The sequence below is a fragment of the Pyrgilauda ruficollis genome, unplaced genomic scaffold (assembly GCF_017590135.1).
Source record: "Pyrgilauda ruficollis isolate IOZ18807 unplaced genomic scaffold, ASM1759013v1 scaffold146, whole genome shotgun sequence".
NCBI lineage: Eukaryota > Metazoa > Chordata > Aves > Passeriformes > Passeridae > Pyrgilauda > Pyrgilauda ruficollis.
Window position 1 is genome coordinate 146,523 of NW_024513210.1, and position 27,617 is coordinate 174,139.

At 47.9% G+C, this 27,617-nt stretch overlaps 1 protein-coding gene across 1 annotated transcript; it reads right to left on the bottom strand.

Annotated features, from left to right (window-relative positions):
• Positions 1–5,573: 5,573 nt before the first annotated feature.
• LOC121349847 (alpha-2-macroglobulin-like protein 1) lies at positions 5,574–27,380 on the bottom strand. Its single transcript, XM_041460630.1, has 35 exons — positions 27,322–27,380; positions 26,582–26,765; positions 25,443–25,605; positions 25,043–25,095; positions 24,164–24,181; positions 23,488–23,647; positions 22,808–22,892; positions 21,878–21,992; positions 21,428–21,542; positions 20,914–21,023; positions 20,209–20,376; positions 19,668–19,898; positions 19,211–19,274; positions 18,339–18,484; positions 17,220–17,369; positions 16,736–16,852; positions 16,035–16,199; positions 15,507–15,616; positions 14,052–14,277; positions 13,424–13,550; positions 13,018–13,139; positions 12,484–12,538; positions 11,748–11,831; positions 11,185–11,361; positions 10,958–11,039; positions 10,451–10,607; positions 10,179–10,253; positions 8,896–9,058; positions 8,035–8,252; positions 7,638–7,853; positions 7,006–7,130; positions 6,552–6,642; positions 6,027–6,095; positions 5,707–5,809; positions 5,574–5,614 (listed from the first exon to the last, which is right to left on the bottom strand). The coding sequence occupies exons 1-35, from the start codon at positions 27,378–27,380 to the stop codon at positions 5,574–5,576; spliced, it is 4,344 nt and encodes a 1,447-aa protein (XP_041316564.1).
• Between the last annotated feature and the right edge of the window lie 237 nt (positions 27,381–27,617).

The following is a 27,617-nucleotide window of genomic DNA, read 5'->3' on the forward strand; positions in this document are numbered from 1 at the left end:
TTGTTGCTGTTTCTCCCAGGAAGCAGACACGAAGCCCCAAGGTTTCCTTCCCTCCACCTCTTCCCTGCATTTATAGTGCTGCAGGCACAGGGTTGTACTGTCCAGGATGTTCCCCAGCCAATCCAAGTCCTTTTGGACTCCGGCCTCACTGCTCTCCCACTCCCCTGTGGATCGACCAGCGTCATTCAGACAAATGTGCCTTTTATTTTGCCAACCAGCAGCCTGTTTCCTGGTCACTGCACTGCCCCTGCTCCCTGGGCCAGTTGCAGCCCCAGTCCCATTGTTTTGCCTCGGCTGGATTGTCCCATGACCCCTTGGCATGTGCACCCAGCTGGAGCTCACTGTGAACTCTTGTGGTCATACTGTCCCCAGGATTTCTGAGTTTGTAGCACCCAAGGCAGGTCTCAGTCCTGAAATGGAGACCAGGCTTTGTACAAATTCAGTGTATTTGCATAGCTCACTGCTCCTTCACAGAGGAGGAAAGCACAGGGAGCAAGCAGAGCTGGAATCCTCACCTTGCCTCTACCCTACAGATATTTCAGTTTGAAGAGAAAATTGAACAGCTGCAACTCACCCCAGCTGTATCACATTGCTCTGTGCTCCAGTTCAAGGCCAACCTACTCACACCCTCACCAGTGGAGGAAATGAGGGCTAAACATTGGTCAGGCAGGTCAAAATCTGCATGCTAAAGTCCTACAGGGTCTTGCCTAGCTACCAAAAGGCTGTGCTCAAGCCCTAGGTAATAGGAACACACACTGTCTGGTTTGGGGCCTTCTTTCCACATGCTAATTTTATATATGTTAGTTGACTGATTGTACTGAACTCTTCCCTGAGTATCTTACCATAATTGAAAAGAGAATGTGGTTCTTGAAATGACTCATTCTCAAAATAAAGAGTTTTTCAATTTTTGTATCAAGGTATTTTCATATCAAAATGTACCACTAACTTACTCTTCAGTACCAAACTGAGCTCTTAAACATGTAGGGCCTAGTAATATTTTCCCTTGCTTTAGTACAGACTGATCATAGCAAGGAAACTAGGTTTTGGGGCTTTCTTTTACCCACTCATGCACACACACGTAATGGGCAGATACAACTCCTCTCTCTCTCTCCCAGGATTTCTGAGTTTGTAGCACCCAAGGCAGGTCTCAGTCCTGAAATGGAGACCAGGCTTTGTACAAATTCAGTGTATTTGCATAGCTCACTGCTCCTTCACAGAGGAGGAAAGCACAGGGAGCAAGCAGAGCTGGAATCCTCACCTTGCCTCTACCCTACAGATATTTCAGTTTGAAGAGAAAATTGAACAGCTGCAACTCACCCCAGCTGTATCACATTGCTCTGTGCTCCAGTTCAAGGCCAACCTACTCACACCCTCACCAGTGGAGGAAATGAGGGCTAAACATTGGTCAGGCAGGTCAAAATCTGCATGCTAAAGTCCTACAGGGTCTTGCCTAGCTACCAAAAGGCTGTGCTCAAGCCCTAGGTAATAGGAACACACACTGTCTGGTTTGGGGCCTTCTTTCCACATGCTAATTTTATATGTTAGTCCACTGATTGTACTGAACTCTTCCCTGAGTATCTTACCATAATTGAAAAGAGAATGTGGTTCTTGAAATGACTCATTCTCAAAATAAAGAGTTTTTCAATTTTTGTATCAAGGTATTTTCATATCAAAATGTACCACTAACTTACTCTTCAGTACCAAACTGAGCTCTTAAACATGTAGGGCCTAGTAATATTTTCCCTTGCTTTAGTACAGACTGATCATAGCAAGGAAACTAGGTTTTGGGGCTTTCTTTTACCCACTCATGCACACACACGTAATGGGCAGATACAACTCCTCTCTCTCTCTTCCCTCTCCGTGGGCTTTGCTCAGGTCAGAGCTGCTGGTGCCAGCAGTTGGGGAAAATGCATAAATGCACCTGGACAAACAAGCAAACAGGAACCGGAGCAAGGATGTGAATCATTCTGACACTGAGCTGCCCTTCATTTCTTTCCATGGGTCTCAAAAAGTACAGGCAGTGCCTGTTGAACAATCCCAGCTGGCATTTGTTTGTTCACAGTAGATCCACAGCAGTTCCAGGGGACAGCCAGATCCCTCATAACAGCACAGGGGCTCACAATGGCAAAGATATTGAGAGTCCTGACTCCTACTGACTCTCTGTTTTGTGAGAGCAGATGCGTTAAACACCTCTGAAGTTCTGGGCTTGGCACTGATTGCAAAGCACCCTGAGCACCCAATCCAGTCTAGCTCCCATTGAAACAGAATTAAATAAAAGTAGGAGCAACAAAAACAAAGTGGAGGCAGGAGGCACCGGGGAAGGGAGCACCTCTTAGCAGGGCTCTGCACCCCCTAGGGCTCAGTGACAGGGCACACAGTGCCTGGGTGCTGTCCTCTGCTAAGATATTTCCCCAGCGCACAGATCCATTCAGCAGCTGGCCCAGAGACAGGCAAGAGGCACATCAATAGTGGATCTGTGTCCCTGGAAGCCAGCAGTTCTCAGTGCTGAAGCAGTAACCTCAAAGCTAAATGAAGCTGACCTCAAGCTAAATGGAAGGATGCACACCACCAAGCTCCAGCCTGAATCACCACAACCCCTCGATTTTGTGAAGGATAAAAAAAAATTACTGGGATGTTTGACATCTGCTGCTCTAAACAGGGAAGGGGACATTTAAGCCAGAGAGATAAATAATAAATAGATGTGTTTTGTAGAAAAGTGGTTTTTTCCCTGTCTAAATTCTCTTGGAAGACAGCCACCTCCTTCCAAATGCTCTCCAGTACCCGTATATCACAGGTACAACTGTTTAAATGTCATAAAGAACATTTTAAAGGACACAGAAGAGTTGTTAAGAAAGTGGAATAGAAATTACAATGGATATTGAGTCAAAAGTGACACTGTGTAATTTTTACCCTGTGTGTTTACACACAGGCATAGGAGTAGCAAGGGGTTGTGTGTGACCTCTTGTCCAAGGGGCCTTTTCTGCTCAGCTATGGAGTTCTTCATTCTCCAAACATCCCCCCCCAAAAAGACCCAACTGGGAACAACAACTAATAGTGACTGGGAACATGCTGGGGGTGATTGGAAACATCTGGGCTTATACTGGGACCAACTGGGATCATACTGGAGGTGACTGGGATCATACTGGCAGTGAGCACCACTACACTGAGGCTGACTGGGAGTGGTTGGGAGCAAATGGAAGGAACTGGGAATATGCTGGAAGGAACTGGGGTACACTGGGAGATACTGGGAGGGACTGCAACAAAAGTGAGGGTGAAAGAGTGCAGCTGGAACCATGTGGAGCACAACTGGTTCATACTGGCAGTGACTGGGAGCACACTGGGCTCATATTTGGATCATACTGGGAGTGACTGGACTAATAGCATGAGCTACGCCCCATGGTGTCAGCAAGGGGTAGGCTGGATTCCTGTGTGTGTACAACCACCACAGAAGTTGTATTCCCTATAAACCTCTGTGATGGGGATTTTTCTCAGACCTGTGTTTTGCTAAGCTCTGCAAAACAGATGATAAGAATGTGGTGGCATTGGCAGTGGTAGGTGGAGTTCCTCCCTCTCTGCAAGACTCCAAGCTCCAGGCAGTGTACTCTCCAAATACCAGTAACAGCTGTAGGCCTGACTGGCTCCAGTTCTGCTTTTTGATACCAGCAAGGACAGAATTTGCCAGTGGTAAAGGCAAGGGAGAGAGAAGACGTTTGCAAAGAAAGCAGAAATATTTGCAAAGTCTTTTTAAAAAGTTTCAAAGAAAGTAATTAAAAATTCTGTTCTGCAGAGTTGAGACCTGCTTTGCTCATGGACTACTGAGGAAATTGAATAAAGAGAGGAGGAAAAACACCTGTTTAAACAAAGGTGCAACATCAGCTCAGCCACTTCTGGCACTGCACAAGGTATTGCTACCATCCAGCTGCTGATGCTTTCATTCTAGCCCTGTTAAACTGCACATGAAGCACAGAGCAGGCTGTCAGCAGCCTGCCTTGCTGGCACATCTCTCGGTGTGTTCACTCTCAAACAAACAAACTCAAAGTGCTCATGTCTTTGTCTCACAGACAGGACTTGCTGAGTCTTCAGGACACTCTAGAGCATCGTAGTTAAGATTTAAACACGCTTTCCAAATCCCTCCCATTAAACCAGCACAAATCCCAGCCTTGCTGCAGGATAGGGAGAGCTTTCAGGGCTGTAACCAAATCCTGACCCTCAACCCTCAGCTGTCTTTCAGGCCTTCCACTCTTAAGCTTGCCTTTGACTTAGCTGTCACACTCTTACAGCCAGCTCTAGGGAGGGTCTGTGGAGATCTACCTGTTTATATAGACACTTGTCACTGTCAGCCTAAAAGATCCATGATCACCAGCACTTAAATTGTGAGGTTTGATTTTAAAAAGCGGTGATAGATGTTGAATTTTCACATACTCTTTGGCTGTTGAATTGCCTGTCCAGCTCCTTGTAATGTGGCAAAGACCCTGCTCACTTTCCTCACTCATGAGCAGGGGGTTCAGCCCCAGGGCACCACCCCTTCCTGACAACTCATGTTTGACTTGTACTGCACAAGATCCAGCTCCACAGGTGGTACAGAAACTGAAATCACTCCCTTTCTGCTTTCTATGCCAGAAGGACAGAGTCAGTCTGTGAGACACACAGCAGGGTAGATTTACATCCACACAAAGTGTACCAGCAGCCAAAACCTTATGTCTCAGCTACATCTGTGTGCAGGAGATGATGCCCAGTGGGATCAGTCTCCATGCAGGGCTAGAGTCCTCACCCCATACTGATGGCTGCACAACACTGCTGGAGGAAATGAATGCCAGTGACACAGCTGAGATACAGAGTTTGCTTCTGCTCACTCTTCCCAGGTAAACGCTGTCACAGAGTCCAAACACACACCACAGTAGTCAGATTTGTGATTTGTATTTTATTTTCATTCTTTTTGCAAAGAAAATCCCTGGATTAAAACAATCAGAATCAATCAGACACCCAAAAAAAATCACCAGGCTGTGGCTGTCAGGATGAGCAGCACAGGTTAGGCTGGATTTAGTCCTGAAATCCAACCTGAGATGTGTCCCAGCACCAAAATCCCAAGCCTGAAATGTGATTTTCCAGGTGTCTCATTATACCAGGAGCAATAATGCAGCAGCCCCACTGTCCTAAGGCATCTTGGACTAGTGGGATCCCTGTGAGCTGAAGCAGTGGGCAGTAAGGAAGCAGTCCAAGTCCCTGGAGAAATGAGAGCAGAAGAGAGAATAAGCCAGAGAGCAAATAATATGACCCAAATTATTAATTTTGGGATGCTAACAGCTAGGGAGAACAGGCTCTCACTAAGGACTCTAAAGAAAAGGGGATTTTTGTTTTACTTCAGCTCCTCCCCAGAAAGAGAAACTCTCCATACCCAAATATAATAAGCTGAAACTAGTACCATGAATTCTGCTTAGGGAGTTTCAGACACAGTCCCAGATGAAGGGAACATGCTGAATCAGAGATACACAGGGCTCCAGTGGGACACAGAGAAGTGGATGGGGTGCAGAGAAGGTCTGTACAGGGGGCTGAGGAGGGGATTTGCACCTACCTCAGATGCAGAAGACATTGTAGTCAGCCAGGGCCTGCTCCTCTGCAACAGATCAGGAGAGATCTAAGTTATCCTTGCACAGAGCCACGTGCAGACACCCAGACAGCCCTGGCACCCCATGGTTCCACACTGACCTGGGCTGTAGTAGTCATAGACCCTGACATGGCCTGGCTTCAGGTTGGTCACCTCAATCTCCTGCTCCAGGTGCAGGACATACGTGTCAGAGATATGGCTCAGCTGGGGAAGAAAATAAATTAGTTTACTCATGAGCTGTTCTTTTTATTCCTCACCTGAATTTGATCCTACTACTGACAATAACAACTCTGTAGACTCAAACACTGGACTTCAAGATGAATCTTGAGTATCCTGATCTGCTAGCCCCAGTCCTGGATTCTCCCAAAAACTCTGGCAGTGCCCTCCACTACTTCAGCTTCTGCAGCAGCACAGACATTACCTTGTCTAAATAGATGGCAACACCTCCTTGTGTTTTCTCAGTTCTTCTCACAGAGTGTCCATGCTGCAGCTAGGACAGGAGAGAGGAGAAAGCAATTTAGTTTCATCTTTTGAAAGGAAAGTGTGAGACATCCCAACAAGGTTTATCTAAGTTTGAGTTGGCAGATTCTCATTCACTCACTTCCAAATGTATTTTGGACTCTTATCTCTTCAGGCTGATCTCCCTGCAGGGCCACTCGGCTCCTGCTAACCCCAAGGACAAGAGCCTAGGGTACTTAGCTGACAGGGATATGCTAAGCTGATTGGGTCAGAAGTATCACCATCCTCAAGACTCTTCGAAACAGCCAACAGTATGTGTCCAAGTTGTGTACAGACGGGAAGGGATGGTGAGATTGCTCAAGGAAGAGACAGGCAACACCTTCCTATACAACCTTCCCATACAACCTTCCCATACAGCCTTCCCCTCTCCTTGGACACAGATGGCCCCACTGACACCACATCCCCACCCTGATTCCACACTTCTTACAGACAGCCCGGATCCTGGAGCCAGGGCAAATCCAGTCAGTAAGGACACCTCCAGAATCACCATGTTGGAAGTGGATTTCTTCCCATTGTACCTGGTGGATAAGATGAAAAAGAGAGTCTCTGGGGGAGAACATTAAAAAGAGAATCTCTCCCAGCTTTCCCTTCCCTTTACCACACACAGTCCCTGTGTGCAGTGCCCTGAGCCAGGCAGCCCAGCCAGGACTGGGGCCAGGGCAGTCACTGCTCCCTCTCACAGGGTGCAAGGATGGCTGCACTGCTCTGAGCATCCCCAGTCTGAGCTGACTACTGCACACCTCTCTCCAGCAAGAACCAAGGCTCTCCATCTGGCCCTCCTGCTAAAGTGCCTGGTGCCTCCACTCAGCCAAGAAGCATCCCTCAGCTCTCCAGCCATGCCCAGCTTTCCTTCCCAAGTGGGATGAGATCTATAGAGTCACCTGACATCGACATGGACAGTAAGAGAGCGTGTATTGTCCTTGGTGCAATTGACTGGCTCAGTTTTCACTTGCAAGGCAAAGGATGTTGAGTCTTGTGGTGAGGGCGTGTTGTACCTCAGCACCATCTGCAGGGAGAGACAAAAAGACAGGCTAAGACATTGATAATTCATTGATAATGACATCATCAATGATAATTATATCATCTATGAAACCTTTTTTTTTCCACTGGCTACTCGACACCTTGAGATTGAACCCCAGACAGTGAATGGATAAATAATATGCAGTAAGCACACTCATCCCAGTACCCAAAATAAAGGTCACTCCGATTGGAAACCTTCCATGGGCTCCTTCTCACATTTTCAGTTGAGACTGTGCAAGTCAGGCACACAGCAGTAGGACCACTATAAAGCATTTTCATCTTCCAGTACTCCTGAGAGCCATGGAAGCATCATGGTCCTCCTATTTGGGCAGGTTCTATCTGTTTCCTCCCAGACACAGGTTTATTGCATTGACACCAGGCTGGGATTAAAGCACAGTCAATGCACATTTCCTTCCACAGAGCTGCAGCAGAGTTTTGGTTTTGAGAAGATGAGGAGATGAGGGTGGTCATGGCAGGGTCGGTGGGAACCTACCCGAGTAAAGACACAGCAGCTGCCTTGGGCCTGCACCAAGAACTTGCCCGGGACCTCTGTCAGTGCCGCCTCCTGCACCAGCAGCCGGTTCTGGTAGGACACTTGGAACTTCTTCCCAAAGCCTCCACGGGACCTCACCCTCACCTCTGCGTCCCCCTGTGTGCTGTGTGTCAGTGCTGCATACTTGGCCAATGCCTGCAAGGCCACCACTGTGTCCTGAAAGGAAAACACGATTACATTTGCATCTCTGGCATCCAGAGACACTTGAAATCAGCATCCTGAGGACCTCCACATCCAAGGGCTCCTTTGCCCAAAGCATTTACACTTGCATACAATGTGTGCATATCTTGCAGAGGTTCTTTCTCAAGAAACATCCCCTTCCCTAGCCATGAGTTACCTGTGTTGAGGCAAAGCCTCCATAGGCATTCTGCTGCCTGGTGAGCCAGGACACGATGCCAGAGGCCGTGGTGAGGTCAGACTCTGTGACATTTGGCTTGGAGAGCAGGGCCAGTAGGACGTAGGCTGTCAGCTCCACATCCACAGGCACTGGCTGTGACCAAGGGCTGGTACTGGTTCTGGGCTTGGATGACGTCTGACTCCAGTGGATCTGCCCATCTGGGAAAGGAAGGTAGGAGAGCGAATCTTGAGGGATGTCAGGGAAGACCTCCTATGGCCTAACCTCCTAGACACAGTGGCTTGTGTCTGCAGAGACCTTTGGGTAAATACCTTTTGTCTGGGCCATCACATCACCAGGGCAGCTAAAAAACAATGTATTTTCAAATACCTAAAACTCCATATTCCACACCGAGGTGACATGCAAAAACTAATATGCCAATGATCTCCATATGCATTACCTCCCTGTTGTCCAAATTCTGTATTGCCTTGTTTGCGAGGTCCACTAACAACCTGATACTAGCCAGCTGTCCAGTGGCCAGCCCTGAGGGTCAGGGACTGACACAACGTGGAGCAGCTTGCTTTCCTCTCTGGCATTTTGCAGTCCTGCACAAGAATGCCCAAGTCTCCCAAACCCCAACCTCCACTTCAGGTACCAGAAAAAGGCAAGAGATCTGAAGGAAATCTGCACCCACGCCACAGTGCTGGCAGCACGCGCCATGAGCTCATTCAGTGTATGCCCAAATCTCTCCTTAGTGAAGGGCCTAGAGGTGAGGCTGTGGTGCTCCCAGGCTGCACCTTACCAAGGCTCAGAAAGGTCACCCGTCCCTTCTCTGACGCTCCCCTGGCAGCGAGGCCCCCGTACCTGCTCTGATTGCCTTTTGGTGCAGCACATCGAGGAGCTGCTGGGTGCGCTGGGAGTCCTTAGCCAGGGCGAAGGTGTAGGCCAGCAGGGCCTGGGTGTAAGCGCTGGCAGCCTTGGGGAGGGCGGGAGCGATGCAGCCCAGAGCCCTGCGCACCACCTTGCTCTGCAGGAGAGAGGGACACGCTGCTGGTCACACACAAAGCCCCGGGAGCCAGGCAGACCCTGGGACACAAGCAGCAGCATGCACACGTTTCTGTGCCAGCACAGAAAGCGCCCGGCTCATTCGCTCAGGTGCCCACACCTGCACTCTCTCTATCAGTGCAGCATCAGTGTCTTCAGCCCTTGCTGGAAGGTGCTTGACAGACCTCACCCCTGAGCTGGTTTTGGGCTTCAGCAGTGCTCTCTCAATGAAATGAGCATCTTTCCTGAGGGAATAGCACCGCCATGTCTTACTTTCCCAGTCCAAACACAACAACAGCAAAACCACACAACTGCTAACGTGTACACACAGCCTGCTGAGCAGGGCAATTGCGTTTAATTCACCTTCACAGTGAATAACTGTGCTTATGGTGAAAAAGGGTGACCTGAAGGACATCTATTGCCAGAAAGAAGGTAAATTTCCATCTGTTTTTCTTTTTTTTCCTAAGCCCACTGCTTTCCATTCCACTGAAAAGCATTGCTTCTTCACTTTTCTGATTTCCAGAGAGCGTCACTTCTCAATGTCTACAATTGTGTTTCTCCACCAAGTTAATTGTTTTTTTATTTGCCTGTACCACAGCCTAGTAACTAGCTACAATCCTTAGCACTTGTAAGGGCTCCCTCTTATTGTCATTACTTAAGCATGCAGCTCCAGCTGCCCTACAGCACTCCTTTCCCAGACTTCTGCTTTATTTGTGAAGCTAAACCCTATTAGGAATTACATTCTGTCTATTTACTTGACTGTGGAAGCAGCTCCACCCACTTCATATCAGCCTTCAGCTGGGTAGGACCAGCAAAGGGATGGGAGGTGGGGGAATGAACAGCTGATTCCTGGGAAATGGCCAACATGCCATTCCCAGTATCTAGCCGTGAGGTCCAGTGGTTCCCAGTAGTTTAACCTCACCTTCTCCCTGCCAGGGATGTCCTCCTCAAAGGGAGAGTTTTTCCTGAGAAGCTGTAAAATCTTCCTCACCCACTTGCCCACAAGTCCCTCCAAGGTGCTCTGTTGCCTGCCCCTGTTACCACTAAACTCTTTAAGATTCAGATCTTAAGGCAAGAGCATGGCAAAGAATCCCAGTATTTACCTCTGGCGTTGCTCCTGCCTCCAAATATGCAGCAGTGATGTAGGCAGCCAAGGGGACTTCCCCATCTACACCTCCCTAAAAAAAGCATAGACATCCAAAAAGCTGGGAAAATTAACAGGCAAATACTAAAGCTTTTCAGGAGAGATCTCACGTATCCCTGGCTTACTCCCTCTCAAGAAAGCACTACAACACAGGCAAGTGAATTTAAACAATTACCAGCAGACTTGGCAACAACTGCTTGGTGCTGTCCTTCAAGGTGCACTGGCTCCTACCTTCATGAATGTGTGGAAAAGTTGTCCCACATTTTTGAAACAACCACTGGGAAGCTGGTGGAACTCCAGCCAGGCGAGAGCAGCTTGGATAATCCGGCTGTCCAGGTAAATGTATGGCTTGGCTTGGACAAAGCATTTAACCACAAATGCAGTCAGCCTGATTGAGGAGAACAGAAAAAAAGGCATGAAAGAAGGAAGAGAGAATCAGAGAAAGGTGGAGTGCATGAAATAGCAGGAAGAATGAGTGGAAAGAAAGAATCTAAGAAGAAGTTGAGGAAATAAATTGGGAGTTTGAAACTGGTGCATCTCTCTTTACCTATTGTGCTATTTCTAATATGCTGGTTCAAGATCAGTTCATCCCCAGGACTGAGGTGCCCTAGTCCACAAAGCTCCTAGAACACTTTGGATCCAATAGGACAGCAAGGGTTTCATGCTGGAAGCAGAAAGCTGCCCACCTCCTAGCTGTCAGAGAGCAGGTAGACAGCAGGGAGAGAACCCAGGGCTTACCAAGTGTTACCATACTCATCCTTGGTACCAAATTCACTGTAGGAGCCATCAGGGTGCTGATACTGCAGCTGTATCTGGTACCCTGGGAAGCAGGATAGGACATGAGTGCTCCCAGTGGTATTTGCAATGAAGTCACTGTGCAGGAATGGGGTGGCTGTGTGCTCCAGGTGGAAGGGGAGTAGGAACCTGGGGAAGGCAGAGGGGCATGGTGGCTCTGTTGCACTCACCATTGCGCAGGAATCCTGCTGCCCTGTCCCTGATCTCAGGGCTCAGCTGCCTCGTCTTCTCCAGGTACTGCAGCACATAGACAACGGGGGCAAACAGCACCATGTTCTGCTCCCCACAGCCGTGGGGCAGCTGCACCAGGTGGTCCAGGTTCTGCAGTGCCATCCCCATGAGGTCCCCTGAGACAAAACATAAGCACCCTGAGCACAAAGCATGAGCACCCTAGGCAGTAAGATTCACCTCCTCCTACCTGTGACCATTCCCAGGAGTGCACCAAGCCAGGTAGGCCCAGCACAGCAGGGTGGGGACACCTCTGTCCAGCCACCTTATCAGTTCCACTGTGCCCCTCATAGGAGCTGTACACATTCCCATCCTGGCAGGGAAGCTCATCAACACAACACTCCCTTGCTGCATGTTTTAGGTTATCAGTAATCAGGAATGAGAAGAATATGGCAGTGGAGCCTTGGAAACCTCAGTAGTGGTGTGTAGGGGAATTTGGGCTTTCCTCGGGCTAAACTCAGAGATATGGGATTTGCAGGGCTACTCCCATAGTTTAACTCCTTACCAGTGACTGAGACGGTGGCTCTGACTGAACCTTCAACCACATTTAGAGGCAACACCAGGGAAACAGACTCCTCTGCTGGAATCCCTGACACCAGTCAGAAGAAAAAGAAAGAGATTCTGATGATAAAAGCCTTCAAAACCACAGAAACTGTTCAAGGCTGTTCTGTGATAACTTCCCATTTTCCAAAATCCATGTCCCATTCCACCCTTACATTCCTCCATCCACCTCATGGTAACTGTGCTGTCCTAACACACCTCTTTATAAAGAGGTTGAGAGGATTTTCTCCTGGAAACCCACAGGGGTCAAAGCCACCTGTTTTTCTCTACAGCAGTTATTCCATCTCATTTAAGATTTCAGCTGCAGTCTTGTCTTCTCAATGCTCCTTATGCTCTCAAAATCAGCTGATGGCCCCATCATATGCCATGAAATTCAAGACAGGAACAGCCATCCTAAGCCATGACCTCCAGCTTCACCATGTTCAGTAGTGTGGTTTTATTTCCACAGGAGAAAACGGCCTCAAGCTATCACATTAGAGCCAGGGATGCTGATGGTTAAAGAGCAGACCTCCCCACGTCCCTGCCTAGGAGAAAGCCCTAGCTGGCACCACAATTAGAGTACAATTCTGTAGGTTCATCATGCAGACAGAGAAAATAGTTCAACCAGTGGAAATACCCAGAAGGTGGTTAGGCAGGAAGAGTGTGATGAACAGGGTGAAAGTAGAAAGCAATCCATCTACCTTTTTCGGGACACAGGATGGAGCTGTGAGCCTTTTCTACCAACACTCCCTCTGGCTGTTGGAGCACATAAAAGTAGAATTTTAATGAGCACCCAGGAGAGAAATGGGATTACAAGTGGATTAGAAGAAGGTATGTTCAGAATCCTGGTTCAGGGTGGACAGTCAGCTGCACTATCATCATTATCACACAAAAATAAAAACTACTTTCAACAATTTTCACTTCAGATCAGAAACCAGCATGCATTTTCAGAATATCCTAAATTCTGAATATCTGTGAAAATGGTGAAAGATTCAGCAGAGAACTGAGGAGGCAAGGACATAAAGGAGTGTTTAAAGTTTCTCATGACATGAAGTGGAGGACATCCCTTTACCTTCTACATCCATCAGCCCTCACAGCTGAGCCCAGCTCAGGCCCTGAGATGATAATTGCAAATTTTGAATAGCAAGGGGTAACTCCCAAAATTAGCACATGCAAAATCTGGGAATTGCACAAAGCCTACTTTGAGGCTTAGGTAACAGAACAGCTTGACTGACCCGGACTTGAATGAGTTTGGTGATGGTGTCTTTCTGTCCTTGTTTTGGGACAAATGGTATCTCTGCCCCACAGTGCTCTTTGGAGGCCACAGCCTCTGTGCTGAGGGTGATGTTCACGAGCCCTGAAAATAACACACATTTAGGTGCATAAGACACTTTCTGAGGAAACATTTCCTGTTAATACAATAGACATCACCTGCTGACAACAAAAAATTTGATCGGAGCCCTATATGTTTCTGTACAACCTAGCACAGGCTTGTGAGTAACCATGACCACAGGATAAGTGCAAATAAGTACTCTGGGTAACAGAGCAAACAGCTCCCACTCTGTGTCAGCTCTTACAAAACACCCCCACCTTGGTCCCATCCCTTCCCAGTTCCACCCCACACCTCCCTGTGCTTCTCACCCAGCTGCTCAGCTGTGACACTCCACTGAAAGCTCTTGGCTTCCCCAGCACATAAGCAGCTGCTGTAGACACAGCCTTTGCATGGCTTCAGCTGGAAGTGTGCAGACTCCTCCAGGGTCACTCGGATCTGAAGGGGCAGAAGGGATGGCAGGTGGCAATAAATAAACATCAACAACACAAAAAGGAAGCCTGCAGAGGGTAGAAGCAGGGGCACAGCCTGAGAGGAATACACATAGATTGCTTGATTAGCCAGGGATCAGGCTGGGAAAGCTAAAGTCCTGGCAACCTGGCCAGGGTTATCAAGGGCAACAAGTGTGTCTGTGTTTGTGCTTGGGATTGCCCCAACCCACGTGCAGGACCTTGCACTTGGCCTTGCTGGGCTTCATGGGGCTTGCACAGGGCCAACTCCCAAGCATGCCAAGGGTGCTTCCTTATTTCTCTTTTTAAAAGTGGGGATAATGTTTTCCCTTTTCCAGTCAGAGGGAATGTCACTGAATTGCCATGACTTCCCAAAGGGGGTTTGGAGCTGGATGATCTTTAAGGTCCCTTCCCCTGTGACCCTATGACACACGCCACAGGTGTCCACCATGTCCCGCTTTCCTTGCAGAGGCCATCAGGGCTCACCTACCCTCATGCATTGCTGCAGGTTATTGGAGACTGTGGCCTTCAAGTGGAAGGTCTCACCCTGGACCACAGAAGATGGCACTGGCAGCTCCACAAGAAAGGGCTTGGAAACAATCAGCCGGGAGGCTGGAGCAAACCCAAAGCCGTTCCGTCCTGTGCAGAACATTCCTGCTTTCCATTCTGTGATGGCATCAGGCACAGTGACAGTGACACTCTTGTTCCCACTGGGGCTGGAGAGAAGTGGACAGCAACAGAAGCATTTAATTGAATGATGCCAGGCCAGGTGACCTGCTCTGTGTTCTTCCCTGCAGAGCCCCCATCCCCTCACCTCAGTCCAACCCCTAGTGACCTGCAGCCCTTGCAGGGTTACAAGTGAGTCCTTGCAGAAGTAGGGACCCCGCCTCAGGTGCTAATACCGACAGGACACTTGGGTCAATAGGGTACATGGCTGCAAGATGCCATCATTTACAGGCAGCGCTTGCCTTTTGCACAGCTGAAAATGGCTTACAGATGTCAGCAGTCTTATTTTTCTTGGCCTAGAAATGGAGAACCAGAAACCAACAGAGCAACAGGACTAGCAGCACTAGGGCCTAGATGAGGTTGATCCAGCCATTCTCTGTCCTGTGAGACAATGACAGCTTAAAGCCCAGCACAAGGGTAGGGCAGAGACTTGTCCTGTGCACACATCACAACTTTTGAAAGGAGCAGACTGTTCTGCAGCTGCCACACAGCCAACACAAAAAGCAGATATAGCTAAAGGTACTGGTATTATTCAGCTTATTTCACCATGCGTGTACAGGAAGGCAACACACAGAACACAGAAACTTTTAGTGGCTCAGATCAGGTTGGTGAGCAAGTCACAGAAGAAATATCTGTTGTGTTAGGGGTGAAGAGGTAGATGTATCTGTAAGGACAGTGGAGGTGGGAGAGGGGAGATGATGGGAAATATGCTCAGGATCTGGCCTGAGCATATTTCAGTCTTCAGAGAACACACAAGAAAATCTTGAAGTCTCAGATGAAAAATCTCCAAAAGCTCTCTCAGCAGACCCTTTGTACACACTGAGCCTTTCTTACAGGACACAATTTTCAATCCTGTGAAGGACTTCTATGGACATCAGCTGCCCCTGGATACCAGGATACATCTCTGAGCACGTTTTGGGAAATGCAATCCCTCAGGACTATCAAAAGCAGAGTATAGGCAGTAAACTAAGTTGGTTTGCTTCTCCTTGTGCTTTTCTATCTTCCTATGCCAGCCACCTCTCATGGATGACCAGCACTGCTAGTAGAGGAAAATGGATTTAATGAATACATCAGCTCCAGCAATGAACAGCCTACAGGTATGAGCCCCATGATGTATGTCCTTAAGTGTCTTGCAGAGCTGCCTATGATCTAAACTCATCTGCCACTCCCAGCCACACAAAATGACCCAGACTAAACCCCCGCTGCTCAGTTTACTCACCCCACAGAATACAAATCCCACAGCCAGGTTTGATGAAAATGTTTGTGTGCTTTCTCTTCAGCTGCAGAAAAAGGTGGAAACATAGTGGGCTGATAAGTTGATGTCAGATGCTCTGTTGGAAACAACAAAGACCTATAGTCACCACAGGGTCCTCAGGTCCTGGTCAAGAGCAGAGGAGCTCCAGCACAGCTCAGGCTGCAGCAATTGCAGTCAGCTCTTGGAAAGCATGGCAACAGAACAAAATGTGCTGTCCCAAATTTGAAAATCCTTTCCCTCAATTCAAATGTCAGAGGTGCTTTGGGCTTTACTTGCATGTGGAAGCACCGTGGGACAGGCAACATTTCCCTAATTCCAGAGATAAAACCTGGGATCCGGACATCCCACTAACAGCCCTCACATTAGCACAAAAGTGTTAGGGACAGGAAACCCTCTTTCTCCTCCATTTGCACTTACAGCAAGTGCTGCCTCTTGGCTCAAACCCAGGAGTGCTTTCACATGAAAGACTAAGCCTCCCATGCAAGAAGAAACAGCTTTGAAATGCTTACTCTTATACACTTTATGGGGCTGGGCAAACGTCAACATGGGCCTGGAAATAGACATTCCTCTTTCCCGCAGCAGAGTTGACAATTGAGATGTTGGACATACTCTGGGTTTCTTGATATTGGTGTTAGACATAATTTTCAACCCCATTTCCTGTAGGAAAAAATTAATCATCAGAAGATTGTCCTCTCCTCTCTGCCCTCGGCCCTTGTGCCTTCCTGTCCCCTCATGCAGTGGGGCTTGGCTCTCCTCTGTATTCTCTTGCTTCATTTTAAGAAGGAATAATTCAGATTCCCAGCAATGGGCAAAAAAGGTCTTCTAAGGTAATTCATCTGGTCTGAGTCAGCCAAATTTATTCCTTTTCAAACATATGGTCATTTGGGTACTATGCCTCTCTGCCTGCAGGGTGCAATTGCTCATGCTATGAAGATTAAACAAATTGTGTGAAATCCAATTAAAGTAATGAATAATCCTTGGCATCCTGAGTCACAGGACCCAAGAGTGGCAACCACACAATGATTTTTCCTCATACATTTCAAGTCACCTATTCAAATAACCAGTGAGTTACAAAGGCTTAAACTGCACCTGTTCACTGTCCTGTCTGCAGCAGCACCCCTTGGATATTGGTAAAGTCAGGGGCCACATTTCCCTCAGTTCATGAATTATCTCACCAAATCAACCATTTTTACCCTGAATGCTGTAAACACATCAGGCTCGTCAGAATTTGGGAACCCACATGAACGATCATCTTCAGACACTTGGCGAGGATACCTGGCATTATAAACAGATGGAAACAGCCCATAGATCTGAGAAAGCAAGGGGGAAAAAAATCAGTGCAAATTAAACCTGGCATTCCCTTCCCCTCTCACATCCAAGCCTGTTTGAGTTGCTTCTGGCTACTGTACATGAACGTGTGCCAGAAAGCCCAGGATCGCTGTCACTCTTCCTGGGCTCTCCTCTGACAGTGCCAGCACAGAAGCTGTTTTACCACCAAGTGATGCTCAACATCCTCCTTAATCCCTAATCCCTACCCATCCACACTGGGAGCGATGCTGATTCCTCCAGGCCATGCTTTCAGTTCCCTGGAGTTAAGTTCTGCACAGGTGCAGTGGCCACCCTCCCTCCCGCCTGGTCTCAGGAGAGAAGGGAAGAAGTCAGAGCAGGCTCGCTCACCGAGTGGCTGCTCAGTTCTTTTCCTGGCTTCATCCAAAAGGCGCTCGGATCCACAGCCCAGACAGCACACGTGGAGCCAGGAGCTGCCTGCAGGCGGAGGCCAACCTGTGAGCCAGGAAGAGTCTCTGGCGTGGAGAAGCTCAGCTCCACCTGGATGGGAAGAATGCAGGCAATGCCTGAGTGACATCTCTAAGGGTGGCCACCCTACCACTTCCCAAGCAGGGAAAGGACCTATATGAAGAGAGTTTCCAATGACCTGCCTTGGATAGAAAAAAAAGGAACCTCCCAAGGACCCCCAGAAGATATTTGAAAAACACCACACTGAGGTTCTAACAGGAAAGATGCCAGAGGGGGAGCCACCACTGTGCACATGGAGACATTCCGGTGTCAGAGCACAGCTCTCTCTTCTTTACCCAGCAAACCAGCCAGCCATGGTCACACACCTCACAGCTTTCTTATGAAGCCCCTTATTCTGGGGCCTCAGATCAAAAATAAGTCTAGTCCTTATCTCCAGGCTCTTTGTGGGATTGGCCTCAGTTTCCTGAAACTCTTCCTGTTCTTGCTTGAATCTGACTGTCTATGGCAGACAAGCAGCTGTGGAGCTGTGCAGCAGGGGTAATGCCCTCTCAGAAATTCACCTTTGCAGTGCAAGACACAGCCAAGAAAGCAGATTGTCAAGGATGCCACAATGACCAGATGCACTCAGCCCTTTCTGGATGGCCGGTAAAATCCACTTCTTCCATCATCCACTTTCAGATGCCATCCCAATACCACATACTAGCAATTCTAATTGCTGCAGCAGCAGAGCAGCCCTGAGCTCTCCTGAGAACCACACAAATGCTCTGTGCTGGGCTGGATTATCTATGATCCTACCAGGCTGCAGTTGCCTATGGAGACAGACAGCAGTTCTCTGCCTTTCCCAAGCATTGCAGCAGCCCCCACAATGCTGAGCACACACTTTCTCCAAACATCACAGCACACCTCACCAGTCACAAACTGCAGTTCCTGTGACAGCATCACACACAGTGTCAGCCACACACAGCAACACAGCTCTCCTTTCATTGCAGCAGACACATCCCTGCTCACACATTTAGTCATAGCCTCAGACACAAACCCTACCTTGTTTCTGAAACACGTGGAGACACTGAAGATGGCAGAATCAGCAATGATTTTTCCATTAGGGAAGATGACATAAACAACAAGTCTGGGAGCTGGGGCATAGGTCAAGCTGAACGTAAGAGGGATGGAGAAGGAGCTTTCCAGCACTAGATGGAGAAGAGAGAGAATAAGAGGAATTAGATTGGTCGTGAAAATAGAGTATGATCAGCTTTGCCATTCTGCGTGTGCTTGCTTAAATCCTTTCCTCATCTACTGAAGTCTTTCAAGACCAAAGAGATTTCTAGAGACTGCTGAAACAATCAGCACATCTCTGGATCTGGTATTCAATACCAGCAAAAGACTTTTCTGTTTATTGCCTTGGGGACATGAGACAGTACTTTGGAGTTCAAGTTTGGCTCCACAAAGAGTGAGAGTCTCAGATATCTTTCAAAGCCTCCTCTCACCCAACATCTCCCATCCCATCACTGACAAAGAGGTGACCTTATCCCAAAATACTTGTAATTCAGGAATCAAAAAACAAGAACTGGAGAAATAGGCAACAGTGGGTCAAGAGACCTCAAAATTATAAGCTGTGGCATCCTAATGACACAGATTATTTGGAGACATAGTTGCTATGGAGGGTAAGACTGCAGGGTAAGCAGCAGAAAAAGGAGACTTGAAGACAACAGAGGATGAGCCTGTGGGCTAGGAAATGCTGAGTATTCTTCTCATGGTACAAAGCAGGAGTGCAAAGGGAGCATGAAATCTGGAAAGGCACACAAGTGGTGAGCCACCCCTACATTGCAGGGAGGCTTACACCACTTCTCCAAGCAATAGGGGATGCCACAGACCACTGAGTACTTGCTAGAAATGACACTGGGGAGTGCACTTACTTCTTGGCAGCCCAACCCAAACAGTCTGCTGACCTGCATGGATTATCCCTCTTTTCCCTGTGACCTAGAGAAGAGCACAGAAAGGGATGGTCACATAGTCACATAGCCTTTGAGATCACTAAGAAACCCTGAAATTAATTTGAGAGATTAAATGGGGGTTGGGAGAGGAATATTCACTTTATTTGCTCTCAGCTAATAAGGAGAGCTCAGAGATGAAGTGGGCAGAGGACAAGTAAGGCCAATACCTGCCCTGCACCTGTGCAGAGCCTAAAAGAAAGGTTCTGCCTTTGTTGATGTGAGTGCAGTACCAGAATCAAAACCAGGATCCAGTTCCATGACTGAAGGAACTCCCTGTCCTGGCCTGAGCCAAGATTATCAAATGTCAGGCTTGAACCTCTAAGAGATGCTGATCTTGGGCCTTCAGCTGTCACCCACTAGTGCTTTCCCAAAAACTCACAAAGTAGGAGAAGATGACACGCTTGGGCCCATGTTCCAGGTCTTCCTCATAAATTTTGAAGTCCACCTGGACAGACTGTGTTTTACCACAGGGCATTGTCTCTGGCACACGGATGATAGAGAGGAAGCTCCTGCTGGTGCTGTAGAATGGATGTATGAAATAAGAGGCTCGCTGATAACTCAAGTCAGCTGTCTCAGGCTCTCTGTCTGAATATTGATGCAGGACGCTTGCCTGGTGAGATAAAAAACCAAACCAGTTAGTTTGTCTAGTTAAACAAGTCGGCTGCAAATCACCTTGGTAAGATGATCTGAGCAATGCCAATGACAGGTCTGTCTGTGGAGGGCTCGTGAGGAAAGCAACCAGGATCTGGAGAATAAGCTCTCAGAGGGAAAGCCAAGATCTCAGCCAAGATCTAGAACATGCTGAGGTGTTTCAGGTTTGAGTTACTCTCCCACAGGAAGGAACAAGGAAGATGTCTGTGGGGCAGTAAATAGCTCTGATATGCACCCATACCCCTGCTACATGACACTTCCACCCTTACCTCCAGGGAGGCCAAGGTGCTGTTCCAGGCAGAGGTGTCCAGGCTAAATGAAGCTGTTCCAGAGTCCCCAGTGATGTACTTCTGCCTAAATTGCTGCTCAGCGCAGTTTACTACAAGGAGGACTTCTTTGTTCTTCAGTGCTTTGCCTTGGTAATCAATTACTTTAATCTGAGAATATCGTGGGGAGCAAGAGAAGTGCAGAAGAATCTAATTAGCAGACAGAATCTCTGGTTTCCCCAAGTCAGGAGCAGTGTTTCCAAAGACAGCAAGATCACTCTTTCAGTCACTAATAATTTTGTCAACACTGCCACTGCTCCTGTCATACTGCCACTTGCACTACCATGTTCATTCACAGAATCACAGAATGGGTAAGTTTGGAAGGCATCACAGTTGAGTCATCTGGTCCAACCTCCAAAGCTCTCCACTCCTTCACAGCAGAAGACTTCCTGGCTGCTGACATTCCAGATGTTTGGGTTTGCACCCCACATATTAAAGACCATAGCTGCTCCCCCTCATGTGTTATTTGGTAAATGGCAGTGTTGGGTGTTGCTCTGACACTGGACAATTCCAGAGTTGTGTTTCTGGGAGTCACTTGTCCCCTCCCAAGCCCCTGGCTAGAGATGGGGTCAGAAAAGACAGTAAGTAAAGGTTATTGTGAAATATTGCTCACGCTCTCCCCTTCAAAGAAGTGAAACTGGGAATTACCTTTCCTCTGTACATCTGTCCAGGGTGGTAGTAAGAATTCACATCATGAAACAAGGCCATCCCGCCAATCCTGGAGATAAGTAATTTGTGGGAAGCATTGACCTGTATCTCTGAATGAAAGCAGCAAGACAGAAACATGAGAGAGGGAACAACAAAGCCAAGCACTCCTCAGCAATTTCCCTGCAGAGTGACCCACTGGTAATATGGATGGACATGTTCAGCTGCACACACATTTCACATCCCAGTGGTGATCTGCCCAAGATTCTGGGTACCTGGTCTTTCTCCCATTTAACTTCTAGCTTTTAGAAAGCCTCACCACCTAACACCACACTCAGAGTGAGTGTGTCATGCATCAAGAGCTGCTGTGTCTGTCTCTATCCGTGAGGTTACATAGCAGGCCCCAGTGGGCTCAGAAGGCTCAGATCCCTTGCTAGCCTGAAAGTTTCCAGTGCTTCTGTTCAGACTGGCACATCTTCACCTGCCTCCTCCCAGGCAGCAGAAATTCCAGAGTTACCTGTGACATCCTCCACCAGCGAGGCCTCTGCAACTATGCTGTCCCGATAGTACCGAAAGTCTCGGCTGAAGGAGGACAGGCTCACGTTTGTGAAGAAGCAACCTGCCTCATCTGTCTGAAAGTACAGGGGGAGAAACAAGGTCTGAGAGAGGCACTTGGATTAGAAGTTATGGAAGTGGCAGAGGACCAGCAGCTCGAAACCCCCGCTGTCAGAGTGCTTTTCCTTTTGGCATTGCAGCCCAGGATGTGGAGCAGGCACATGATGAGGCCCAGACACAATCACCAGGCACAGCTGGTGCTGAGAGGCAGCACCAGTAGCAGTGGCTAAGCAGCCAAAACAATGGGTTAACATTGCTGTTACTTCAGCTAAAGGACCCAGCAGCCTTGTGTTACCCTGAGGCTGAGCACAAATTCCCCTGAACACGGCTCAGCTCTTCCTAAGCATCTCACCTGGTTGCTGAATGTGTAACAGAGATCGGGTTTGGAAGCACTGGGCAGGAATGGGGCTATCTTCTGACAAAGGCTCACATGAATCACCCCCTGGACGCTTTTCCCAGGAGTGTATCTGTTTGGGGGAGCAGGGAAAGGAAGAGACAGTCACACACAGTGGGAGAACACATGGCTTGCTTTGCATAGCCCCAGAGACCATTCACTGCCGGATACTCGCACTATAGCACAAGAGCGGCAGCCATACCGCACGCCCAGGAGTCCTGACCCAGCAAGCAAGGCCAGGACAGGGCTGTGCAGTGATGGGAGATCGAGGGCTTTGTGATATAATTAGCACCAAACGAAATTATTTGGGGTAACTAGCATGTTGTATGTGCTGATTGCACTATATCAGCATCGCCTGCAACAACCCCAGCATGTGCTGAAGGCATTCATCATCTTATGACCAGAAACATGGGTGATTAAGAAAGTGCCTTCTATTAAAAAATCATCTTTACATGGAGCTAACTGTAGCATTGTCTTTGGATCATACCTGGGGCAATTCATTTTTGCCTCCCTTTAGTTTCCACTTGAGCATAATCTGGAAAAGCTTCCCATCATTTCCCGTGAGTTTGTTCTTCAGGGAGACGAACACCACATATCTGCCATGTCCTGTCCCACAACCAGTTGCTTGTCAAAGGGTAGGCTGTTCCCCCAGGTATTGTGTGTGGAGATTTGTGAAGTGTTTTTAGAAAAGAGGCATTAAAGTATCAGAACGATAGTTACAGGAATGTTTTGTTTTGCCACAGGGTGCAAACAGCTGCCATGGAAGATTCTGGCTTCCTGTGACTGAAGTGTAGTAGAGTTGCCCTTAGCTCCTCATGGTTACCCATCCAGCTTGTGCACATCAGGCCAGAAATGAGCACAGGGCCATCCCTCCAGTCAGATCCTCACCTGCCACATACCCGGAGCGGGAAGGTTGTCTCTAGCGTATAAATCTGATGTGGTGCCTCAAAGATCACTTCAAATTTTGGCAGCACTGGAAGGGAAAAGCAGAGAACTGTAGGAAACACAGGCCAGGGACAGCCTTCACAAAGAATTAACATGGAGACAGACTATGGTGGAATAAGGGACAGGAGAAGGGAGGTGGTGGGAAGGGGAAAGGAAAGATTTTCCATGTGTCTTTAACAGATTTGTGTGTAGGCCCTGGATGATTTGCTCTTTCCCAAACTAAAACCAAACATGCCCATGACCCTGCTACTTCTGACAGCTATTTTCAATGAGAGAAGGCTGGCCTCCCAACACATTTGATTAGGGGATGAAAGTGAAGTGAGAGGCCACTGGACTTCATATTCTCTGGAAAAGTCCATCCTAAATTGCCTTGTTTTATCTGACTCCAAGATCCATAGGAATCAGCTGTGTCAAATGCTATGCACAACACTCCTCCCACACGCTAAGCCAAGGTCCCGAAGCAGTCTCCTCTCCTGAGCCTCAGCTCAGACTCTTTTCTATGACAGATGCTACCACTTTTCCCATTTGCTCCTAGGATGGTTACCAAGGAATAAACCCCCTGCTTCCTGGACCAGGAGTGCAAGGTCCTGTGAGCAGCTCGGCCAAGCCCCGCGTGCTCATACCGCGCTCCTTAACGGAGAAGCTGCCGTAGGCTCTGGCGCTGGTGACGTTGATGACGTACGTTCCCAGCAGGGGCTCCTCACTCAGCTGGAAGGACAGGTCTGCAATGCCATCCTGAGGGACCACGTTCTGCCACTGCTCTATCTGGTTGTTCTTAGGGTCCTGCACCCACAAGAAAGAGAGAGTTGCTCCAGCATCTCATTGATCCACATCCCATAGAAACTGAGCTTCAGGATTTCAGTGCTGTAGACTACCAGGTTCTATAGCTAAGGAAATGAGGTTTGGTGTAGACTGATCAGGAAATTTTGAAAACATGATAATGCTCAGATTCTGCTCCCAGCATCTGAGCCTCCTTCTACACTTATTTAAACCCTGATTGTAAGCAAAGATTCTTCACAGTTCTAACTTTATTTCATAAGCATCTAAGTTTTCTATTTATTGTCTTGCAAGTCTAGAACAACAGATTTCTACTGAAGTGCCTGGGAGCATAACCTCAAAGTGCATAAAAAATAAGCTGAAAGGTGTATGTTAGTTTAAAAATTTAACATACAACAACAACAAAAAAGATCTACTATTCCACTCAGAAGTCTGTAAAGTCTACCAGAAACTGAATATGTACAGCAGAGTGAAATGACTGCCATCACCATTACTTCAACTCGAGATTTCAGCATCACTCACCAGGAGAAACAGGGAAATCTGGGGAGGAAAAAATGCAAAAACATTAGAAGAGAGAAACACATGCCAGCACCACACACAAGAGCCCTCTCTGAAGGATGTGCAACTGGTGATTTGGAAACTTAGCAGCACTGACAACAATACAAAGTAAAACAAATGCCTCCAAAAAGGAGAAATACCAGGTGGGTTCATTACAGTATGGTCTGAAGAAAGGGAAAGGAAAAACTAATCTGGAGGTCACACAGTACTTACTAATGACTTCCTGACAGAAAAACTCAGAAGTCACTACCCAAACACACCTAGTTCTGGTTCAGGTGTGGTCTTAAGAGGGTTACAGAGGTATAGGATCACATAATTAGGAATGACCCTCTGGAGGCCACCTAATCCAACATCCTGCTGAAACATGTCTTCCTGAGCAGATTGCTCAAAGCCTTCTCCAGCAGGGTTCTGAACATCTTCAATGGTGAAAATGCCTTTTCTGGACACATTTCCACATTGTTGCAATCAAAAAGTTTGTCCTAAAAATGTCTAAGCAGCACTTCCCACATTCCAGCTTGTAGGGTGCAGATTAAAAGAACCCTTCCCCACAAGAAGGAAAACCTGATTTACAATCTCCCTGTTCACTCCCCCTGTGACACCACGACATCAGGAATCAGTATGTCCCATACTTGCAGCTGCGTGACTATTCTACCAAGATGAGCAAGAGACATGCACACCTCTGCCATCCTCCTGGCAGTTACTATTGCCCTCTGCACACTCAAAAAACCTGCCAGGGGTGAATGTGGAAAAGTTGGATCTTTGGCAGATGAGCAGGGTGGAAGGGAGGTAGGATCCATGCATGGTACAAGGCAGCTTCTTCCACAGTCCCCAGGACTCACTTACCGAATCGTTGAGTGCAAGGAATTCCTCATCCAGAGTCACAATGCGAAATTTCACTGAAGACAAGGAAATCAGGGAATATATTATCAGATCTCAGTTTTTCCCTACAGACCCCTGTTCCATGTGCTTCCCCAGCTCCTGTCTCCATTCTAGACACACTTGTGGTAACATCTGACATGAACATTCCCACATGGAAGGTACCATGGACATGGTTATCATCATCTACTGCCTCCTGCAACTCCACAGTCATCACAAACCAGAGATTACAAACGCTGAAAACACCACTCAGAAAGAGATGTGGTCTCAGAGCCTTCTGCTAGGGCTGTTCATGCATTGCAGCCTTTCCACATGGTGCAACCAGCAAAAAGCCTGGGACCCTCAGCTGCTCCCATTCGCATCTCACCTGTCTGCCCTGGTTCATAGATGGGCTTGTCTGTTTGGATGATGGTGCCATTCCAGGACCTGCAGATCAGGACCTTTTTCTGCTCCTCAACATTGACCCCATCTCCTGTGATGGTCAGTTTTACAGTGGCAACCTCCTCTGTGCCATCAGCTGGAGGGGCAACCTGTACAGACAGAGAGGAGAGCACACAGGCCCCAGGTAATCTTCTGGCAGTAAAGAGGAACAACTAACTGGTTCCCTCCCACTGTGCCAGGAGGGAGCAATCAGCAACAATCCCTGAAACCAGATCACATCCAGATCTCACTCAGTCCTACATGAACAGCAGCAGGCCTTGCATGCCTTGGAATCTGTCCTTTTCCCACTGGTGACAAGCAAGCACCTGACACTTTGGAGTCTTCAGACTTGTTCAGGAAGACAGGAAGGTGAGTGATGGTAGCAGAGAATCAAAAGAGAGAGATCAAGCAGTTGCACAGCCTCAAATGCTAGGCTTTCAGAGCTACCCAGCACTTACAAGAAAGAAATCCAAAGTAGAAAACACAACCAGAAAGACTCTGGACACCAAAGACCCCAGCAGCCTTAGCAGAGAATATACAGTATAACAGAAGGGATATTGCTTAGATATGTCTGCCTTATCCCAGACCTTTGCTAAGTTCTCACCAACAATAAATAACCTCTAAGATGCTGTTTAGAAAAACAAGCATATTCATTTCCATCTAGCTAGTCTTCAGTAACTCCCAAGAGCTGATTTGCTGCCTGACTTCAGGTACTACAGAAACCGCTGTATGTGCTGCAAGAAACCATTTCCCCAGGCTTTAGCTGTGAACCTGCACAAGTCCTTCAGAAAGAGCTAAAGCTGCTTCATCTGGTCTGTAACGGAGGAGAAGGACACAGGTGGTATCCAGAACTCTGGCAGATTTTAACAAATGTAAATTTCACTTCAAAATTAGATTCAGAAAGGAAATTCAGTGCTAACCAACAGGCTGTGTTGGGCTGTGCATCCCTGAACACCACCCACTCCCTTCCTGAAAGGCTCACACCAAGACAAAGTAGACCCCACCCATGTCACCCCTGGTTAGGGAGTAACACAAGCAATTTCCTGAAAGGAACATCAGTGATGGCATTTGCCTAGGGTGGCTCACCCAGAACTTAGTGCACAGGAAAGTCTTCTTCTTCTGGATCGTTTCTTGCATTAAGAGCTCCCGCCCTGCCGAGCGCTCCAAGGCCAGATTCACTTGAACTTTTGCTTCATGACAGGTGATGTGGAGGCAGGCAACCTGGGTGGATGGGTACTGGAGAGCTGCAGGGATCACCACCAGGTAATGTCTGTGGTGGGGGAAGACAGCAGAGGTGGTATCAGTGTGAGGTCTCAAGAGGTGTAAGAAAGCTGCCCTGCTGTGGCCCACAACTGCAGAAACCCTCAGCAATGTGCCATGGCTTCCAATCAACATTCAAAAGCAACAGTGAGCCCAGAAAAGTTGTTGCTTCCCTGAAACTTGAGAAATAGTTTCTGCTTGATTAGCTTAAGTATAGCCCTATAATATTTTTCAAACTCCTTATTCCAGTAATCTCCTGAACTCTCCAAAAATATCCCATGCAGTCTTCAGAAGAGGTGGTTTCATAACCTTGCAGTGTAGACACCAATTATTTGATCTGCATTGCAAATGCAGAGCAAACATCTCTGGGCCTAAGGTCTGACCTGGAAGACCCCCAGAAATCTTGTATTGATGTGCAAGAGTCAAACTAAGGTATGGGAGGCAAGGTGTGTGACTCAGCTACTCCTTGGGGTGACCTGATAGAGCAGGAAGCATGGTGGCATGGAATGTGGTCCATCTAGCTAGAATGATGAAAGAGACTGAAAGAGGAGTTCAGCATCACTCACAGTTGGTGAGAAGCAGCTGCAGCATGGAACAGAAGGCTCAGGAGGATGGCTATCCTCATCCTGGGGGTTCTTGCTGCCCAGTCTCAAATGGGTCTCTTCCTCTGAAATCTCTGAGGCTGTTTATAGGGGGGGAAATTTCTTTCTAGCACAGCCTAAATGAAGAGGTGGGATGTGGGGAGGAGCCAGCCTCTCCCCACCTCTCCCTCTCTCCTGAGATTCCACAGAGCAGCTGTAAGGATTAGTGCCCTGCGCCAAGTGTCCCTTAGCCAATGGCAGCCACGTTGGCTGCCAGCCAC

Bases quoted from the DNA above. Each gene is read 5' to 3' on its own strand.
- LOC121349847 (XM_041460630.1), bottom strand. From the start codon at position 27,380: ATGAGGATAGCCATCCTCCTGAGCCTTCTGTTCCATGCTGCAGCTGCT. The intron at 17,370-18,338 runs GTAGGGTTTGTG...CTTCCCATCCAG, and splicing joins CCACGTGTTTCAGAAACAAG to GTGGAGCTGAGCTTCTCCAC. The intron at 10,608-10,957 runs GTAAGCCCTGGG...CTCCTCAATCAG, and splicing joins GATGAGTATGGTAACACTTG to GCTGACTGCATTTGTGGTTA.